This window comes from Notolepis coatsorum (assembly GCF_963971535.1).
Source record: "Notolepis coatsorum genome assembly, chromosome: 1".
Lineage (NCBI taxonomy): Eukaryota > Metazoa > Chordata > Actinopteri > Aulopiformes > Paralepididae > Notolepis > Notolepis coatsorum.
Window position 1 is genome coordinate 236,546,996 of NC_140165.1, and position 21,543 is coordinate 236,568,538.

Consider the following 21,543-nt stretch of genomic DNA (forward strand, 5'->3'; position numbering starts at 1 on the left):
AACACAACACATTTACCGTCTGGTCGGAGCCAGTGGACCGGTGTCAGGAGGGAGGGATGGGGGGTGGAGGGTGGGGGGTGGAGGGGGTGGGTGTGTGATGGCTGGATGGATGGATGGATGGATGGAGGTGTCAAGCGGCAGAAATATTAATGTGGTGTTGATGTTGTTAGGACAGAGGTGTGCTTCTGGATTGTCCTCTGTTGATGCTGTGTGTTTGTGTGTATCCTTGTTCATAATGTGTCAATATCTTTTGCTAGATTGTAGTTTGGGTGTCTGTGTGTGTGTGTGTGCATGTGTGTGTGTGTTGTAGACTGCTGTATGTGTTGTGTGTATAGTGGGTTCCTGTCATGCTTGTTGGAACACGTGTGTCTGCATACATGTGCCTGCTGTGTGTCATTAAATATGCATCGTCTGCGAGTGTGTGTTTGACCTTGTATTTCCCAGCACTGTGTGTGTGTGTGTGTGTCCGTGTGTCCATGTGTGTGTGTGTCTGTGTGTGTGTGTTACACAAAGCTACCCTTGCGATTGTTTTGTAATGTATCAGTTCTACACTCTAAGAGAGTTACCCACAGTGTGTATACTCATCTAATATTGACACTTGTCTCTCCTCTCTCTCACCCTTTCTCTCTCTCCTCTCCCCTCTCTCTATCTCTCTCTCCTCTCTCTCACCATCTCTCTCCCCCCCTCTCTCTCTCCTCTCTCTCTCACCCCCTCTCTCTCTCTCTCTCTCTCTCTCCTCTCTCTCTCTCTCTCTCTCTCTCTCTCTCTCTCTCTCTCTCTCTCTCTCTCCGTTCTCTGTCTCTCGCCCAGCTGGGGGACTGGGTGTGTGAGAAGATGCTGATGGCGAGAGACGGCAGCCGAGACGAGACCCAGAAGCTCCATAAGAAATGGCTGAAGCACCAGGCCTTCATGGCCGAACTGGCCCAGAACAAGGAGTGGCTGGACAAGATCGAGAGGGTGAGTGCAACCAGCGTCTCCATAACCCTTTCACAACCACACTACAGAGGGTTAACCCTTTTACCGTCTGTAGTGTGGTAGTGAAAGGATTAACCTTCTGCAGTGTGGTTGTGAAAGGGTTAACTCTTTGCCGTGTGGCAGTGAAAGTGTTAACCTACTGTATTGCCACAGTGAAAGGGTTAACCATTGGTAGTGTGGTAGTGAAAGGGTTAACCTTCTGTAGTGTGGTTGTGAAAGGGTTAACCCTTTGCCATGTGGCAGTGAAAGTGTTAACCTGCTGTATTGTCACAGTGAAAGGGTTAACCATTTGGTAGTGTGGTAGTGAAGGGATAACCTCTGTTTACTGAAAGCTCTGGAATAGAGGTGGTCCTCTGTGGTCTTTAAGCTGTGGCTGGGTCGCTGCACGTCGGAGGACGAGGGCACATCTGAAGGCTGCATGAGCTTATTGAAGATGTCTTCATTACACTGGAAGTTGACTTTATTGTCGGTGTACACAATGTACTTCATCAGAGGTGTCACATTACATTACATTACATTATGTTACGTTGCGTTACGTTGTGCTATGTTACGTTATGCTATGTTACGTTATGCTATGTTATGTTGTGCTGTTATGTTATATGCTATGTTTTGTTATGCTATATTTGTTATGTGACAGATATGTTTATTATTATTATGTTATTCTTAGGCTTGTTTTATTCCTTATTCTTAGGAAATGTTTTTGTTATTCTTATTCGTGATTGTTTTGTCTACCTAAATGTTTAATGTGAGCGATTTGTAGTGCCAAATTTCCCTCGGGATGATTAAAGCATTTTTATTCTATTCTATTCTCATGCCATGTTTCGTTATGCTATGTTTCGTTATGCTATGTTTTGTTATATGTTTCGTTATGCTATGTTTCGTTATGCTATGTTTCGTTATGTTATGTTTCGTTATGTTATGTTTCGTTATGTTATGCTTTGTTATGCTATGTTACCTTATGCTATGTGACCTTACGTTATGCTATGTTATGCTACACTACGTTATATTACACTATGTTATGTTACACTACGCTACGTTACACTACGTTACGTTACACTACGTTACGTTACGCTACGTTACGCTATGTTACGTTATGCTACGTTATGCTACGTAATATGTTGCTACATTGCTTACACCCCCTCCTGTAATGTTACAAGTGGTATTCAGAGAATCAAGGTTGTTAGCGCAATGTACGCTAGCGCACTTGGCTCATCAATTCCTTTTACAAACACAGACTGAGAAATACACAAAGGTACACATATTAAAGGAAATAAACCTGCTCTACAGCTAAATAAACATGAGTAGATATTCTCACCTTGATCAGTGACGCACAGAAATAACGAGGGGAAAGTTGAAGAGTGAAAGTGCCTCTGGCAGCACAGATCCAGGCACCATCCCCATGCGCTTCGCCTGAGCGCTTTCCAGTAGCTGGGGGCAGCTTTTGTATTGTTAATACCTAATATATTGCATTGCGTTCAAGGACGATTTAGGGAGCTACAGCGCAAGGCATCGCTTAGTAGTCTGACCGCTCTCCACACTTATGTTAGCGCTGTGCCAGAGCAGGAGAACATCGCTACTGCGCATGCGTCCCACAAAACGTCCTCGCCAGATCTGTGAGTGAATGAGTTTGTGATAGAGTGATCCCAATTTGCCATGCATAGCCCACGGTGGCAGTCCTTTGCGCGGGGGGGGGGGCACCTTTAATACTTCACTGACTGGATGAAGTGGGTGAGATCCTGTACCGTCCTGATAGGTTGCTAGATCAGATTAGCCGCCCAACTGTTGCTTGAGCGAAGGTCGTGATCTGTGTCACATCAAGATGGGCTGCACAGCCCACTGGCTGGTGCCAAGTCCTGTGCATGTCCAGCATGTGTACATAGTCATCAGCATGATGTGCTGGACGACTTGGCAGCCGGTAGCTGTCTTGAATGATGCCCCCTCTCGCCTTACAGATTAGGGTCATGCTGTTGTGTTATTGGGCTATTTGTCTCTCAGTTCTCTCTGTTGCTTGCTGTGATCAGCTTTACTGATAGACCAGTCCTGTTGTCGCGCAGAAGGAACCTCAGAACGCTGATCGAGGATCAGTGATGAGAACTGATGTTGCCCGCGCTAGGGCGCGTATGCAGACAACATTTTCAGGCAATGTAGACAGGGCAACATTGCCCGTGGCAGCAATGTGAGGAACAAGGATTACGAGGATTAAAAGACATTTACATTTATTTTGTTATTTAGCTGACGCTTTTATCCAAAGCGACTTACAAGTTCTGCACGACAAGTCAACAGGAAGTTTACAGCTCTTTCAGCTGAGTAAGAATGTTCAATAAAACGGTTGAAACTTGGGTGTTGCAGTGTTGAGTGCATAGTAGTAAAGTAGTATAGTAGGAAGAGTGCATGATAGAAGAAGACAGTAAGAAGGTTATTTAAAAAAGAAAATGATATATTGATTGAAGAAGTGTATTTTTAGTCGATGGCGAAAGATTGGTCGGACATAATCAAGAGTATGCTACTGTACAACATAACCATGAAAATACTGTTGATCTTTTTTTTTGTTCTTCTAAATATCCCATCTGCATTGCCTCAAACTGTTGGCTGGGTGATGAACACTCCCAATCCAAGGTGCTCTCTTAATGCTGGCCTGCTATTCTGTGTTCATTTCAATTTCAAACCTTTTTTTACACTTGAAAGGCAACTGAGGTTTCCCTCATTTACAGTCATGTCGAGTGTACATAGAGAAATAAGTGGAAAAAGAAAAGCATATAAAATCATAACGATAAGACAACAAGACAAAGCAAGGGTAACAAATCAATTAAAACATGTACAACTTGATTGACAAAGGTTGGAGATCAAGGTTTTAAACTCTGCAACAGAGGGGAGAACCCCACACTTTGAGGACTGTTGGAGTTCATTCCATGAGCTAGAGGGGCATCATAGCACAGTTCTGATTTACCCAGTTCAGAGAAAACTGTTGATAGGGGTCTTGAGATGATGACACGGGTGTTGGCTGTACAACTCACTGCTGGAAGGTGAGAGGGGAGGCTGATTATGGCTTGATCTGTACAGCAGCAGCCTACAGTGCATGGCCACAGTGGCTAATGTCCATGTTTTATTGATTGGAACGTGGGGCCGTTCTCCTTGCTGTATTATTTATTACGTTGGATGCTAGAAAGGTTGTTGTGCATCACTGTGTCACCTGAGTGTCTCTCATTTTAATAACAGTAGTTTACTAAAGAGAATTCATCAGTGCGGCCATGTTACCCGTGGTTCCTATATTGTAAAGGCTTGGTCATCGATGGGGAAGTAACGCCACTCCTGGGGGACTGACCTGGGACCAGCGTTCTAAACCACACTCCAGAAGGTTAACCCTTTCACCACCACACTACAGACGAAAGGGTTAATTCACTTAAATAGAATCCTGGTCCCAGTGCTTGCTGAATTTCTGCGTTGTTGTCAAGCTAAAAACATTGTCATTGACTCTACCTTCTTTTCTTTTTTTTCTTTTTTTTTCTTATCTTTTTCCCCCTCCTTCTTTTTTCCGATTTTTCTCCCATCCCACTGTTAGTCGTTATGCCAATTCCCAACCCCCTTCCTGGTTGTTGCGCACTTTCCCCTACTGTTGGTCCGAGAGGCCGGAGACTGTCACATATGCTTTCCTCCGACGCATGTGCAGCCAGCCGGCAGCCAGCCTGGCCGCGCAGATTCTCACTGGGAGAGTGTAACATGTGGGAGGCCGCACTACCTCTCACCAGATACTACCTTCGCTGAGCAGGCGCCCCGACCGAACTGTAGGGGTCGCTGTCCACAACGCCCAGGACCCACCCACGGCTCCCCTCCCCCTAACTCAGCCAAACGAGTTAGTATAGCGATCAGCCCGAGCCAAGGCAATGCTGACTCTCCGGGAGTCGAGACCGCAGCCTCTTGCATGGGTGATGAGCACAATCTCCGCTACGCCACCTGACCGCCTACCTTCTTTTCTAAAGACCTTGAACTAGCCTCTGTCTGCTGTTTTCTAACAGGATGGGTATCAGCACCGATTACCCCGATTCCATTAGATTTAGATTCACAAGGTTTGGGTTCAATTTGATTTCACTTTGATTTGACTCAATACGTTATCGATTCAATTAAGCTCGATGGAGGCCGGCTTCATGGGTCCAGCTTCACGCCTGCCCTTGTTGTCAAACGATGCCATTCGGTGAACTGAGTTTCCGTACTACAGTAGTTCTGTAGCAGAAACTCAGCGTCAGGCAAACTAGAGCCATCTGCTGGACGGGAGGCACACTACACATGAATGAATGAATGAATGAATGAATGAATGAATGAATGAATGAATGAATGAATGAATGAATGAATGAATGAATGAATGAATGAATGAATGAAAACTTTATTTAACAGATTGCAGAATGGGTACAATACAGTACGACTCAATACATACAATTGTTAAGGGGATGCAGACCTGAGAAAGACGTTTGTCTTGTTTCCATCAGGGTCCCCCATTTTCAATTCATATAGACATTTATGACATACACAACATACATGACATTTATGGCATAGGGACATATAGGTATTTATTTAGTACTTGTGACATAAACGGTATTCAAATATACAGTACTGTTACCACTAGATCCTGACAGAGTATATACATATGATGGGGAGGGGACTGTGCATTAGGAGGGGGTGGGTGGGTGGGAGAGAAATATACATACGGCGGGGAGGGAATATATACATGCGGTGGGGAGGAGACTGTCTATTAGGAGGTGGTGGGGGCACATAATGTTGGGCGGCACGGTGGCACAGTGGTTAGCACTGCTGCCTCACAACAAGAAGGTCCTGGGTTCGAACCTCATCAGGGGGCCTTTCTGTGTGGAGTTTGCATGTTCTCCCTGTGTTCGCTACAACTCTATATATTTCTATATGTATTCCCCGCCCTACAGGACATCATGGTTGGTTACATCAGGATACAGGATGATGTCTGCTTCTAGCCATTCGTCTTCCAATTGTTACATCATCTCTTTGTTCTCATCCTGTCATGTGACGACCTCTCTGACATCGTATTGGCTGATGGCTCATAGGCAGCTTCACCCACTACTGACCTCCAAGCTGCTCATTATGTCTCATCACTGTCGGAACTTTTAGTCACTCTTAGTCACCTCTATTCTCAGTAGTGATGCTGCTGGACCACTGTACTTTTATAAAACATGAAGTGTTGTGTATGTTTGTCAGTATGTGTCTGAGGACATGTTGGTGGTGTAGTGAAGAGCTGGGTTATATCTGAGGACATGTTGGTGGTGTAGTGAAGAGCTGGGTTATATCTGAGGACATGTTGGTGGTGTAGTGAAGAGCTGGGTTATATCTGAGGACATGTTGGTGGTGTAGTGAAGAGCTGGGTTATATCTGAAGACATGTTGGTGGTGTAGTGAAGAGCTGGGTTATATCTGAAGACATGTTGGTGGTGTAGTGAAGAGCTGGGTTATATCTGAAGACATGTTGGTGGTGTAGTGAAGAGCTGGGTTGTCTATGAGGACATGTTGGTGGTGTAGTGAAGAGCTGGGTTATATCTGAGGACATGTTGGTGGTGTAGTGAGTAGCTGGGTTGTCTATGAGGACATGTTGGTGGTGTAGTGAAGAGCTGGGTTATATCTGAGGACATGTTGGTGGTGTAGTGAGTAGCTGGGTTGTCTCTGAGGACATGTTGGTGGTGTAGTGAGTAGCTGGGTTGTCTATGAGGACATGTTGGTGGTGTAGTTAATAGCTGGGTTTTCTCTGTCATAAATTTAAATCAGGATTATGTGCTTAGCTTGAGCTGGAGGTGCATTATTGGAAAGTGCTTACTAAAGAGAGAAAGAGAACGAGAGAGAACGAGAGGGAGAGGGAGAGAGAGAGAGAGAGAGAGAGAGAGAGAGAGAGAGGGAGAGGAGAGAGGGAGAGGGAGAGAGAGAGAGAGAGAGAGAGAGAGAGAGAGAGAGAGAGAGAGAGAGAGAGAGAGAGAGAGAGAGAGAGAGAGAGAGAGAGAGAGGGAGAGGGAGAGAGAGAGGGAGAGAGGGAGAGAGAGAGAGAGAGAGAGAGAGAGAGAGAGAGAGAGAGAGAGAGAGAGAGAGAGAGAGAGAGAGAGAGAGATTCCTTGCAGGCACGCCCAGAGGTGAAGATGAGATTCTGCCAACCTATTGGGCAACAGATTTATATTCATTAGGCTCTGTACTCTGGATATAGACCGACGCAGCAGGACTAGTACCTGTGTATAGAGGCAGAGTGATTGCTGTGCTTTGCTCAAAGGATGTGTTTCCAAAACCATGGAATTGACTAACGGTGCAGGTTCATTATGTGGGCTGTCGTCAGCGCAGCAGATACACAGTGTAAACCCATAGAGATGTGTTTTATCCCCACGGTGCAGCCACGAAACCAGTCACACACTGTATGGCAACAGTTTCAGTGGAGGTGCACTGATTACAGGAGGCGTTTTTGTACCAAACAGTGTCCTGGGGACTTCCTGAGAGGAACTACCCACTGAGGAGCTCCCCGAGAACCACACACCTTCAGGGCTTGTTTTTTTGTGTTTGCATCCAGCCGGGATAGGAACGCTGAGGTGACGTAAGATGACCCTGCTTCTGCCTTCCCCGGAGAAGGACAGTGGCTGGACGTGTAGTGAGAAAGCTTGGCTGCATTCCAGTTTGGCCATATAGCGCAGATTTGACTTACTTCACATATGACAACAACAACAACAACGCTGCTTGATTTATACAATCTTGTTGTAACTAGGAGATCCTCTGACAAAAGTAATTGCACTAGATTGATCCACTTACAACTAAGCATTTCCTGGTTGATGATGAGAGTGCTAAAATGTCCAATAGCGAACTATACTCAACCTACAAATATGAGTGTTCGGACAGTACAATATTGATAGCTGGGAATCATTTTTTAGTGCGTAGGTATATCAACTACAATACGAGGTTGACCCAGGCATTACCTGTCTCTCCAGCCCCTTGCACACTTTGTCATGGTCTGATACCATGAACTCGATGTCTGAGCCAATCCCTGCACACTTGCATCACTCATTGTCCCTCTGTGCTGAGCAAGGCTTCAGGAACTACAATGGTCCTCAGTTCCTGCAGTGAACACCACAAAAAGGAACTTCTGCCAAAGGTTCCTGAACTGTTGCCAGTTAGGGTACCTTGTGTCTACTGCACCTTGTGTATACTGTTTACTTTTACTCTTACTCGTACTATATATTCTGATTCAAATTCTTTATTGCCTATATTTATTGTAACACATAATATGATCAATAGGGCATACAGACCCTCATCTGCACCGTTGTTTACACTGCTTATTTGTCCTCATATTTCTATATTCAGATCAAATTTGGTTTCCTATATTTATCTATCTTATTTTATCTCATCTTATCTTATCTGTATGAAAAAGTCCCTCTGGTCCGAAAACGCTTAATATCAGGTATTGGCCCAGTACCAGGCTGCTTGTACTCTTTGTATCGATGAAGGCCACAAATACCAATAAATTAGTATTAGCACAATGGTATTTGATAATTATGGAATTATGTTCATGTTGTTATGTTTCAGTTACATCAGAAAATACAATGGGAGGTTAGGATTTGATTGGGAGGGTATGTCTGGGAGTGTTGCATTCATTTATTTTATTTATTTAACACTTTTTGGACTTCATTGTGTTTTTGTTTTGTTCTTGATTTATTGTGATGTTTCTTCTTGACTTGTTTAAAGAAGACGTGTCCGGCCCATGGGGACATTAACGTGTGTTGTCGGGCCTTACAAATACATATGATTTGATTTGATTAGACTTGTTTATATTTATGTTGATGAGAATTTGAGCTGGAGAGAACAAATCGAATCGGGTTATACATTTTTTGTATTAAATCTATTGGCATAATAAGGAGAATTAGCCACCTTGTTACCACTAGCTGTCTTCTTACTCTATATTATAGCCTAATTTATCCTTATCTTTCTTACTGTAATTTAGTATTGGCAAGCACTTTCCCAACTAGTCTCCACAAAATATTAATCCTCCAGAAGCGCTTTTTTAGGATCGCATCTGGATCTGAGTCTCGTGCCTCATCTGGCTCTATATTCAGATTCTAAATATCTATAATATAAATACTGTATGTGTTTTTATTTATAAGATTCATTCTAATGAAGGGAACATTCCTGTACAATTTAAGACCTAATTTTGGCTCATGCATGTGCTATAAGTATAAAGTATGTTGTTTTGGTTTGCAAAAAAAGTATGCAGTCCTCAAAAACGAAACCATTGCAGGTTAAGAGGTTAAAAACAATGATTTGTCCCACTCATACTCTATTCGTCAATGTTTACATCTTCATCTTCCTAAATTTATTACATGCAGAGGGCAATTTTCTATTAAATAAAAACAAAAAAGAAACGTCTTCAAAAACGTAAAAAAAGGGTTTGAAGTAACATCTTTTTGAACAAATGTTTTTTATTTTCCCTTTTTTTACAAACAATACAGTAATTGAAGTAACATCTGATTATTATATTGTAACAGTTTATTGTAACTTGTGTATTGTAATCAGTGTATTGTATTTTAACTTACACACTTACACACACACTCACGCGCATACACACACACGCGCATACACGCACGCACGCACGCACGCACGCACGCACGCACGCACACACACACACACACACACACACACACACACACACACACACACACACACACACACACACACACACACACACACACACACACACACTTACTTCTTACTCTCACATACTCCAACAAGGTCCTTACATTGATCTTGTTTTCCAACTTGCTATATGTAATATAATTATGTTTATTATTATAGGTGGAGGTTTCTTATAAGCCTCCTGGGCTTTCCTGCCTCTTCCTGCATTGTATAACCTTTGTACTTTACAGTTGTCATTATTGTGTTGTTGTGTTTATACTGTGTGAACAAATTCATTAAACTAGACTAGAAGTTAATCATCTAACTGTCAAGATACTTTCCCACACAATGTTAAACAGAATATAGTAGCAGTCAAGTAGCAGAGAGTAGGACGCCTCACAACAGAATAATAATAATAATTAATAATAATTCATTACATTTATATAGCGCTTTTCTAGACACTAAAATCGCTCCCCACAATGTAGGGTGGAAATTGTCTCCTTCAACACCACTGGTAGCACCCAACCTTGGGCTACACTGGCACCAGGCACACATCACACTACACAATGGCTGAACGGCTCAGGAGACAGGGATTGATATCAGCCAATTAAGGGGAAGGGATGATTATGTGGCCTTGATGTCAGAGACCTGATTGGGAATTTGGCCAGGAAGAAGGATGGGAATCAGTTTAAAGATTTTCTAAATTACCCTTAATTGCATTTGTATATACAGTAGTAGAAAAGTGGTCCATGGCACAAGACAGAATTAAGAATTTACCAAATGGAATCACCAGCCATTTCACCATATAGTACCAACTAGTATATACAGTAGTACAGTTTAGCCAAACACTCTCTAACGAGGGACCTGGTTGTTGCTATGTGCCTCTCTCCTAGGAGAGTTCCCAGTCTATTTCTGTGACACACATGAAACCCTCTCTCCTATCAAGGACACTGAGGGTGGCTTTTTGTCTGAATTTAGGGCGCCTGCTATTTTCTGTTGTTTATTTTGGAGGCCCGATTAATGAAGAGGTTGTCGGCAAGTACCTGGAATCCTCATAGGACATACAGAATATCCAGCATTCCTACTAGAACTCTGTTACCTTTTTTATATTCATCATACCTATTGCACATTTGGAATGTATTTAGCTATCACTAGTAGTCTACACTGAAATGTGTGTTTAATTTCTGTTGTATATTTTGGAGAAAAGATGGGAGGAAAAACCTGTCCAGACAGTTTCCACAAACTTTATTGAATACAAGCATATTAATCTTTTCTGCCAAAAATGATTGAGTTCACAACACAGGCAAACTCTGAACCGTCCCTAGAAAGTGAACTGAACTCTTACAAGAACATGGTCCTTATTTGTATACTTTTGGATAGCGTCACAATGTAAGACAACTCCTTAGAGTTATTTGTTCCTATAGACAGCGACCGGCCTTACTGTAGTTACAGCTGCGCCGGTTCAAAGGTCACTGCAGTAAAACTAAACATAAAACATGACAACACACAATATAATAATAAACAAGACGTCACAGTACAATAATAATAATAATAATAATAATAATAATAATAATAATAATAATAATAATAATAATAATAATAATAATAATAATAATAATAATAATAATAATAATAATAATAATAATAATAATAATAATAATAATAATAATAATAATAATAATAATAATAATAATAATAATAATAATAATAATAATAATAACAACAATAAAAAGAATGATGATATTTCTATGTGGCAATAGAAATAACAAAAATAATAAATACAGAACCTAAAAATAAAAACAAATGATATTATCACAGACACCACAAAAGACATTTCCTCCCCCACCCCAGGACCCCCGAACCCCCCAGGACCAACACCCCAACCCCGCTCCGCTACTAGATATCATCCATCTTTTTAAGATTTTTTAAGGGTGGTTCACCTAGGGCCACTTTTGGGGTTCTGCTGGGGCCTTGTTGCAGCTAAGTCTGCAGAGAGAGAGAGAGAGAGAGAGAGAGAGAGAGAGAGAGAGAGAGAGAGAGAGAGAGAGAGAGAGATTCCTTGCAGGCACGCCCAGAGGTGAAGCGCAGTGGACTAAGCACTCGCCTAACACCGCAGAGACTCTGGGATCTAATCCAGCTGTCAGCGGTACCTCCGGCTTGGTCAGTCGTCCCTACTAACACAATTGGCAGTGTTAGCGGGTGGGAAGCCGGTGGGGTATGTGTCCTGGTCGTTGTAAACTGTGACTCCTACTGGTTGATCCGGGCGCCTGTTCAGCAGGGAGGGGAATCTGGAGGAAATAGCGTGAACCGTTACGTTACGTTCACCCAGTGAAACTCCTCGCTGTCAGGTGAAAAGAAGCGGCTGGCGACTCCACATGTATCGGAGGAGGCATGTGGTAGCAGTGGGGCAATGCACGCAACGACCAGGAAGGGAATTGGCATAACGACTAAATTGGGATGGGTGAAAAATACAGAAAGCCCAAAAAAAAAGAATACACTGTTTTGGACTATATTACTATATTATATGTTAACAATACTGACCAGGTATTAGTGCCTCCCAAAGTGCAGATAGCAGGTTTTCCCCCACTTTGTTTAATGCAGATAGGAGGTTTTGTTCTTCGTCCATCAATATGGTTTAAATAAATTATTCACCAACAAGAGTTTGTAAGATTAGCAATCGATTCTAAGAACAAAGTGGAACACACCCATACACACACGTATGCACGCTTCACTTGGTTCTGTAAAATAGGATGCAACCGAATAACACAAGAGAAACGTGGCTTCAAGTTGAGTGAAAGACGTATGACTGACAAGCTTTTAGAAGGGAAAGTGAAAGTAAATGACAGCGTGTGGTACAACTGAAGGCTAAATACTGGGTTGTCCTCCAATGAAAGGTAGGTGCTAGATCACATGCGTCATCTGCCTTTTATTGTCCAAGCTGCAAAGCTGCAACTCATCATAATTTTCATCTTAAATATTTTGTTTATAAACCTCCCTCATCTTAACCCTAACCTTACAGTAAAGTAACACGCCAACATTATGGGAAATGCGTTTACCGTCTTCTCCACAGTCAGACAAGAAATAGTAAATGGACTGCATTTATATGGCACTTTTATCCAATCGCTTTACAACTTATGCCTACAGTACTTTACTTTATTTGTTTATTTGGACGAGACAATGCAAAATTAATGAACACAGTGTAGTGTAAAAATGGCTGGATTTAACACGAGGCTAATTTCCATCCGTTGTCCCCAAACATAAAAACAGGACATATGAAACAGTAAATATTTACAAATAAGTAGCAGCAATACACAAAAATACTAGCGGCTAGAGATATATCACATATGTGGTCACATGACTGGTTGGTCTTCAGCCATTTTTTTAGTTGCCCTTTAAAAGTAGCAAGGATGGAGCTTCCCCTTAGGGAAATGGGGAGACTGTGCCACGTTTGGCTGCCTTTTATAGACATTGGCCAAACGTGGTCAGTCTACGTTGGACCATGCAGTCACCTCTGGTGTCTGACCTGGTGCCATGTCCAATGGTTCTTTTTGTATAAATGAATTCCTCTATAGGAGGGAGAGCTAGTCCATGTAGGCATTTGTAGATAAAACAAGCTCTTTTTATGACTTAGACATTTTCAAAGCATTCACATTCACACATTCACACAGTGACGGCGGAGGTGACCATGCAAGGTGCCACCCTGCTCGTCAGGAGCAGTTAGGGGTCTCGCTCAAGGACACTTCAACACACTGCCCGCCCGGAGGAGCCGGAATCTAACTGGGAGCCTTCCGATTACCAGACGACCACTCTAACCTCCTGGGCCACTGAAAGTGGAGACTGCATTGGCAGTGCAGTGAGACAAAGGCACGTTTGATTTGTATCACAGGCCAGTTGCGGCGAGGGGGAGGCAGTGGGCCAAAATGAATTGATGAGCAAATTCCGTCTGGGGGCCAGTCCAGATGAAAATGCCAGGCAAGGTGTTTGGCCCGTGGGCCTTGGGTTTGACACGTGTGGCCTCTGGAACTCAGCACGGCATGTAGGCTAGAGTCAGGGTAGCCTAGGGGAGTGTAACTCTGGGTGCTTCAGACCTGCCACAAAGGGTCAGGGTAGACGGTCCTCTGGCCGCCTCTCTCACTGCTACTGGGAGTCCAGCCATGACGGTGCTGTTATAGCTTTTATAGCCAGGCCGGCAGCCAAGAAGATTCTGTACTAGTATGTTTTTTTCATCTAAGCACAGCTGCAGGGTGTGGCGCTCCAGCTTACCTTCTGGATGTGTAGTGAGACAGGGCAGGAGAAGTGATCTGTGCACTGCTAGGCTTGTGCTTATACACTTGTGCTTATACACTTGTGCTTATGATTGTATGCTTGTGCTTATATGCTTATGATTGTATGATTGTGCTTATATGATTGTATGCTTGTGCGTATATGCTTGTGCTTATATGCTTGTGCTTATATGATTGTATGCTTGTGCTTATATGCTTATGGTTATATGTGTGTGCTTATGCAGGAGGCTAGAAGTCCCTCTGCTGCATGGCCAGCTAGGGCTACAATGTGCTGCAGGGCCAGCTAGGGCTACAGTGTGCTGCAGGGCCAGCTAGGGCTACAATGTGCTGCAGGGCCAGCTAGGGCTACAATGTGCTGCAGGGCCAGCTAGGGCTACAATGTGCTGCAGGGCCAGCTAGGGCTATAATGTGCTGCAGGGCCAGCTAGGGCTACAATGTGCTGCAGGGCCAGCTAGGGCTACAATGTGCTGCAGGGCCAGCTAGGGCTACAATGTGCTGCAGGGCCAGCTAGGGCTACAATGTGCTGCAGGGCCAGCTAGGGCTACAATGTGGCAGATATGTCAAGTCAAGTGTTCCTTTATTGATCCCCTTGGGGAAATGCAGGTGTCATAGCAGCATGGGGGAGGTGTGTGGGGGAGGGGGAGGGGAGGTATAGGCAGGAAAAAGATAATAATAATAACAACAATAATAATAATGATAATAGAACATAATAATAATATAATAGAACATAATACTAATAATAATAATACTAATAATACTAATAATAATAATAATAATAATAATAATAATAATAATAATAATAATAATAATAATAATAATAATAATAATAATAATAATAATAATAATAATAATAATAATAATAATAATAATAATGATAATAAGAAGAAGAAGAATATAATATTATAACATAATAATGAGAATAACAATAATAATAATATAATAGAACTTAATAATAATGATAATAATAATAATAATAATAATAATAATAATAATAATAATAATAATAATAATAATAATAATAATAATAATAATAATAATAATAATAATAATAATAATAATAATAATAATAGAATAGAACATAATGATGATAATAATAATAATAATAATGATAATGATAATACTAATACTACTACTACTAATAATAATAATAATAATAATAATAATAATAATAATAATAATAATAATAATAATAATAATAATAATAATAATAATAATAATAATAATAATAATAATAATAGAATGGCAATTAGACCATGTATAGTCTAGAGGGGGAGGGGGGGTAACAATAGTGTTTTTGTATACTATTGTTTTACTTCATGTGAATAAAAACATTTGATCACAAAAAAAAGACAACGCTTATGAAAGTCCAGGGCCCTCATTCATCAACGTGTTCTACGCACAGATCTGTGCTTACCCTGTGCGTACGATCATTTCTAAGCAAAGAGTGGGATTCATCAATTTCGATTTGAACTTGACTCCGTGCTTACATCTACGCACAGGTCAGACCAGGCGTACCTGGCGCCCAGTGGTAGAATATATTATTACAACAAGGAAATGAGCTTCTGTGCATAATAACACTGGCATGTTCTGTACGAACCGTAGTTCATTATAGTTCATTGTAAAATAGCAACAGTAGTGTAATTATGGTCAAAACCCTATAAATAGCATTTGGAATAATAGATCTTTCTCTCAGAATGAATGCAGCATGGTTTATATAGCGTTATCGGAATATACGGGGTGTACTGACTGACTGCGCTCCGCGTAGCTTGATTGATTGATTGATTGAAAAGTTTATTAACAGATTGCAGAATGGGTACAGTACAGTACAGCTCAGTACATACAATTGTTAATTGGGGATGCAGACCAACTTTCGTCTTGTTTACATCAGGGTCCCCCATTTTCAATTCATCATAAATCATAAAGCTCAACTCGTTATTATTTTGCGCACAGACCGCCGAAACACGGGAACGTTTTGATTATATTTAAAAGGCTTTACGTTAAACGAAACAAGTGGAATTTCGAAGCTGTAAGCAGAATAAGTCATATGAATATAGTGTTCTTCCCCCTTTTTACTGTATAAGAAAGAATAGAAAACGCATTGCAATGACACCATGCAGATAGTGGACAGACTATATGATGGGATTCAAGTTCGCGTTCTTGTTGCTCATAGGCATGCTGTCAGAGTATGATATCTTAATCAAACATTCTAGAACATTTGTCGTCACAGATCATGTCCTAATAGAACATAGGCTATGGCATGGATCGTGATATTGTCTGGACTGTTATTATTACTGTACACCGGTACCACCCATTGTGACAACAGCCTTGTGAGTCCCGCACACAAACATGATGGAATTCAAGTTCATGTATTGAAAGGCAGGCTACATCATACATGCAGTGAGATTCATTGTTCTTGTATATGCTCTCGTATTATATTGTTTATATAGGCTACCCAATACTGACATCAAAATAGATTGTAGTATGCCTCTAGAAATCATATGCAGCAGGTAGAAAATTGACGGAAGATCCATCGCGATTTGGAATAGAATTGAGGAGAACTTTAATCCCTGGGTATTAATCAAACAACACGGGAAAAGGCAGTCATATTCCAGCGCAGTCTTTATTAGCCGACAACAAAATAGATGCCTCTAAAAATCATATAGCCAATCGAACACAAAGGCATTCATATTACAGCACGGTTATAATGACACACAACCAACGCCAAACAGTGGTCAACGAACGGTCTTTATTAGTATTTTGAGCTGTCCAGGCAGAATTGCAGCAATGGTCTTAGGGAGCCGTTGATATCTGACATCACCGTTTACAAATCCGCCTTTTATTTATCCCATAATACGCGATAGTGTCTTCTTGGTTCGACAGCAGTGAATTCTCCGTGGAGTTTCTCAGGGTTCCGCTCGGGTCAGTCCATTATTTCACATCCCATGGGGGGTGTTTCCTCACTTTCATGACCATATATGGATAATCATGCACGAGCATTGACGGTAGAACAAAGTGGTATTCATCAACACGGAGGAGCATAGAGCCTGCGTACGCAGTGTGTGATGAATCCCGACTTCCCTGTGCGTACACTAGTTCTACATTCCGTGCTTACGTGTGGAAATAGAAATGTTCTACGCACACTATTGATGAATGAGGGCCCAGGTGAGCAAACATTAACACTTTGCCACCCAACCACGAGTTAACTCGTGTTTCGATTCCACCCGTTGAGGACCAGAGCCACGAGTTAACTCGTGGCAAGTTGTTATTGTTTTATTCCATATTAATAACGGTATTAACGTCCCCGATCGACTTGCAGGATCTACCCACATATTTGATTTCCGAAACATGCAATACCGGCCAGATCCTCTTAGGGGCGCCATCGCTCCACTACAGTATCATTGAGGCCGAATGGGAAAATAATTTTTTTTATTGTCTAGGGGCGTTTCATATGAGCCTCGATCCCAGCCGAACATCCTCCATCTTTGATCACGTTACCGAACGCAGATTTCAGCCTGGAATAATGGGATTTATGATCAGCCAATGGACATATCGATCTACCAGATTCCGATGAATAATGATGTATATAAATGGTTTGTTCATGATTAGTTCATTATCTACAAATACCTTATAAATGTATTATAACAGGGTGTTATTATAAAGTGCTACCGATTATTCTTTTTGCAGTACATCATAGACAAGGTAAGGACTATATATTATCAATCTTGCGTTGATTCGATAATTTTTTTCCCGCGATCGCAGCATGTGTGTGTGTGTGTGTGCCGTGTCCCGTTGGCTGCAATCAAAGCACGGAGGGCCGGCTTCCCCCGCCCCCCTTTTGTGCATGCATGATGAAACATAATACCGATAATCTAGCGTTGATTTCAGATTGATTCAATAATCAGGCGAGAAATGGCAACGTGTTTAGTGAATTGCACTAAAGCGCTGATTGACGGAGTTCCCTGGGATTACACAGGATCACTCTACAACTATACTCATATTCACCATGGTATAAAACGGAAATGTATGGATGAAAAAATAATCAGTTTTTTGCATGTTGACCGGAAGAAACTCACTGACAGTCGACGGTGTTATTAGATCCATAGCTATAATATTTAATATAGTTTTAGCACTACAAACACCGGCATCTACCCCATTGCATTACAGCGCTGGCACAAACGGCCATACGCCCACAGCGACCCCCGGCGATCAATGTGTTAAGCGGTAGTGACTCTTTCTGGTCCCCTGTTTACTCCCAGAGTTTTCCCCCCGCAAAAAGACGCAATGCCGGTCTGATGTATGGGTTTCAGAAGGTTCTGGAACAGGCTTCAGGGCCTGGGCTCAGTACAGTGTGGTACAGTGTGAAAGAGCCATGGGGCTAGAAAGGTCTCATCAGAAAACGTAAACAAAGCACTTATCAACCACAGGAAAAAGGTACATAATATACGTTATGTTATAGCCATACGTAATATATTTATGTTTTGTATTGACGAAGTATAAAAAATAAACGCCCAGGAGTCAATCTAACGATGCTTGTGGTGGAGGGTGAGTACACTCAAGTTAGAGTTAAGGTTAGGGTTAGGGTTAAGGTTATGGTTAGTTTAAGCCTTAAACTTTAAGGTAACAATGTGGTTAGGGTTAGGGTTGGGGTTATAGTTATGGTTAGTTTAAGGTAACAGTGTGGTTAAGGTTAGGGTTAGGGTTGAGGGGTTGGGGCGAGGCTATCAGGAAAGTGTGTCTCGGTAGTCTTGAGCAGCCTCGTTTAGTATTGTGAACGAACCATGATCAGTGTTGTGTGTTTGTATCAGGGAGGGTGGCTTGGTCTAGTGGTGAGTAGACTCACTCCCCCCCACCACAAGTATTGTTAGTTCGACTCCCGGTTCTGCTGTTTTGTACAGTTTTTCTTAGGACTTTCGCTGATACGAAAGATAAATATATTCCTGTGGTTGATAAGTACTTTATTTAGGTATTTTAAGCGAGATCGGGCCATAGACACCAGTGTAGACAAGCTGAGAAAGCTATTCATGTAGAAGTAACATGATGGAGGTTGTGTGACGCTACTTTGTCCCGTCCTGCTGCTCTCTCAGATTGGTTTAGGGGAGGATTAAGGACCCAGTAGAGGAGGCCATTTTAGATAATTAGGATGCAGCCTGTGTGCTGTGGTGGTTTTCTGTTGTGACGTCATGTAGCCGGCAGCAGCTGGAGCAAGGTGCCTCCTCCTTCCTGCGCTTGCAGCGGTTGCCAGGCAACAGCCACTCAATGCCCTCTCCTTCTCCTCCCTCCTCTCCCGGCATAGCTCATGTGTGAAGGTCATTCCTCTCTCTCGCTCTTGTCTCTCTCTGTCTCTCTCTCTCTCTCCCTCTCTCCTATCGGTCTCCCCTTCCATATCCCCCCTATCTCTCTCTCTCCCTATCTCCCCTTCCCTATTCTCTCTCTCTCTCTTCCTTCTCTCCTATCTGTCCTCTGCTTCAAATATCTCTCTCCTCTAACTGGTGACAGGAAGTGAAAGTAGATTTAACAGGAAGTGACGTAGAATGGAATGGAGAAGCTGGATTAGGAGAGGAGGGCACTCTGGTGTGGAATGTCAAGCGCAGCATACAGTGTTCTGCAGGCTGTAAAAGGAGGCGTTAATGGACTTGGCTTTACGCATTAGAGGACAACAAGGAATGAGCTGAAGTGTGCAGAATTATGAATGTGAAATGCAATGTATAATCAATAACTGCAGCCAGGGTGACTGGGCTTCATGAGTGGACCAAACAAACTCTTGTTTCAGTTATCTGAACAAGAACAGATAGAGGAATGATTAATAATGTTCTTCGAATAGGAAAATGGATGTTAAAATACTGCATCTAGAGCCATCTGGCCATATAGGAAAATATAGTAGCTGTTGTATCCTGCTTGAGGTAATAAGGTTTACATTCAGATGTGAAGACATTCACTTTGGGTAATTTGATTAAGTTGCTACAGAATAAGCGTGTGTGTGTGTGTGTGTGTGTGTGTCTGTGTGTGTGTGCGTGTGTGCGTGTGCGTGTGCGTGTGTGTGTGTGTGCGTGTGTGCATGTGTGTGTGTGTGGACTGAAGGTCTTAAATGGTTTGTCTCTAATACTTCTGCGTCTTAACCCGCTGGGCTTTCGCTTCCTGTCCCCTACCCTCTCGTTAGCTCTCATAATTAATTGGCCTCGTTAACTCATTACGAATGATAATCTCAGCCTCTGTTCCCTCGACCCTTTTATACACATGCCAGAAAAGTGCTACAAAGGTGAAGAGCTTTGTGTGTGTGTGTGTGCATGTATGTGTGTGTCTGTGTGCTACCAAACGTGTGCACATTATTATTATTGTGCATGTCTTGTCTTTTGATGTTTTATTAAAAAGGATACAAAGCACATTTTCTGTGAGCTGCCACTAGGGGCAGAGCGGCTAACTGTGAGTGAGTTACTGAGTTACTGAGTGAGTGAGTTACTGAGTGAATCAGTTACTGTGTGAGTGAGTTACTGTGTTAGTGAGTTACTGAGTGAATGAGTTACTGTGTGAGTGAGTTACTGTGTGAGGGAGTTACTGAGTGAGTGAGTTACTGGGTGAATGAGTTACTGTGTGAGTGAGTTACTGTGTGAGTTACTGCGTGAGTGAGTTACTGTGTGAGTGAGTTACTGTGTGAGTTACTGTGTGAGTGAGTTACTGTGTGAGTGAGTTACTGTGTGAGTTACTGCGTGAGTGAGTTACTGTGTGAGTGAGTTACTGTGTGAGTGAGTTACTGAGTGAGTGAGTTACTGGTGAATGAGTTACTGTGTGAGTGAGTTACTGTGTGAGTGAGTTACTGAGTGAGTGAGTTACTGTGTGAGTGAGTTACTGAGTGAGTTACTGGGTGAATGAGTTACTGTGTGAGTGAGTTACTGTGTGAGTTACTGAGTGAGTGAGTTACTGTGTGAATGAGTTACTGTGTGAGTGAGTTACTGTGTGAGTGAGTTACTGAGTGAGTGAGTTACTGGGTGAATGAGTTACTGTGTGAGTGAGTTACTGTGTGAGTGAGTTACTGTGTGAGTGAGTTACTGGGTGAGTTACTGGGTGAATGAGTTACTGTGTGAGTGAGTTACTGTGTGAGTTACTGAGTGAGTGAGTTACTGTGTGAGTGAGTTACTGCGTGATTGAGTTACTGTGTGAGTGAGTTACTGTGTGAGTGAGTTACTGCGTGAGTGAGTTACTGGGTGAGTGAGTTACTGTGTGAGTGACTTACTGGGTGAGTGAGTTACTGTGTGAGTGAGTTACTGCGTGATTGAGTTACTGGGTGAGTGACTTACTGTGTGAGTGAGTTAGTGACAGAGATGTTGCTTCACATCAAAAAATTATGGAGTGATGACATAACATCTGTTTGGTCTCTCTCTCTCTGTCACTCTCTCTCTTTCTCTCTAACCACCTCTCTGAGTAAGCTTTGGCTTGTCTTTATGTGCTGGGGAGAGAGAGAGAGAGAGAGAGAGAGAGAGAGAGAGAGAGAGAGAGAGAGAGAGAGAGAGAGAGAGAGAGAGAGAGAGAGAGAGAGAGAGAGAGAGAGAGAGAGAGAGAGAGAGAGAGAGAGAGAGAGAGAGAGAGAGAGAGAGAGAGAGAGAGAGAGGAGAGAGAGAGAGAGAGAGAGAGAGAGAGAGAGA

General features: G+C 42.3%; 1 protein-coding gene across 1 annotated transcript in view; it reads left to right on the top strand.

The window, feature by feature from the left end:
* LOC311224354 (spectrin beta chain, non-erythrocytic 4-like) overlaps positions 1 to 21,543 on the top strand; it is a gene marked incomplete at both ends in the record, with an annotated part of 220,569 nt that overhangs the window by 120,374 nt on the left and 78,652 nt on the right. The window contains 1 exon segment of the mRNA XM_084309313.1: positions 811 to 957. Coding sequence (XP_084165439.1) covers positions 811 to 957 — 147 coding nt within the window.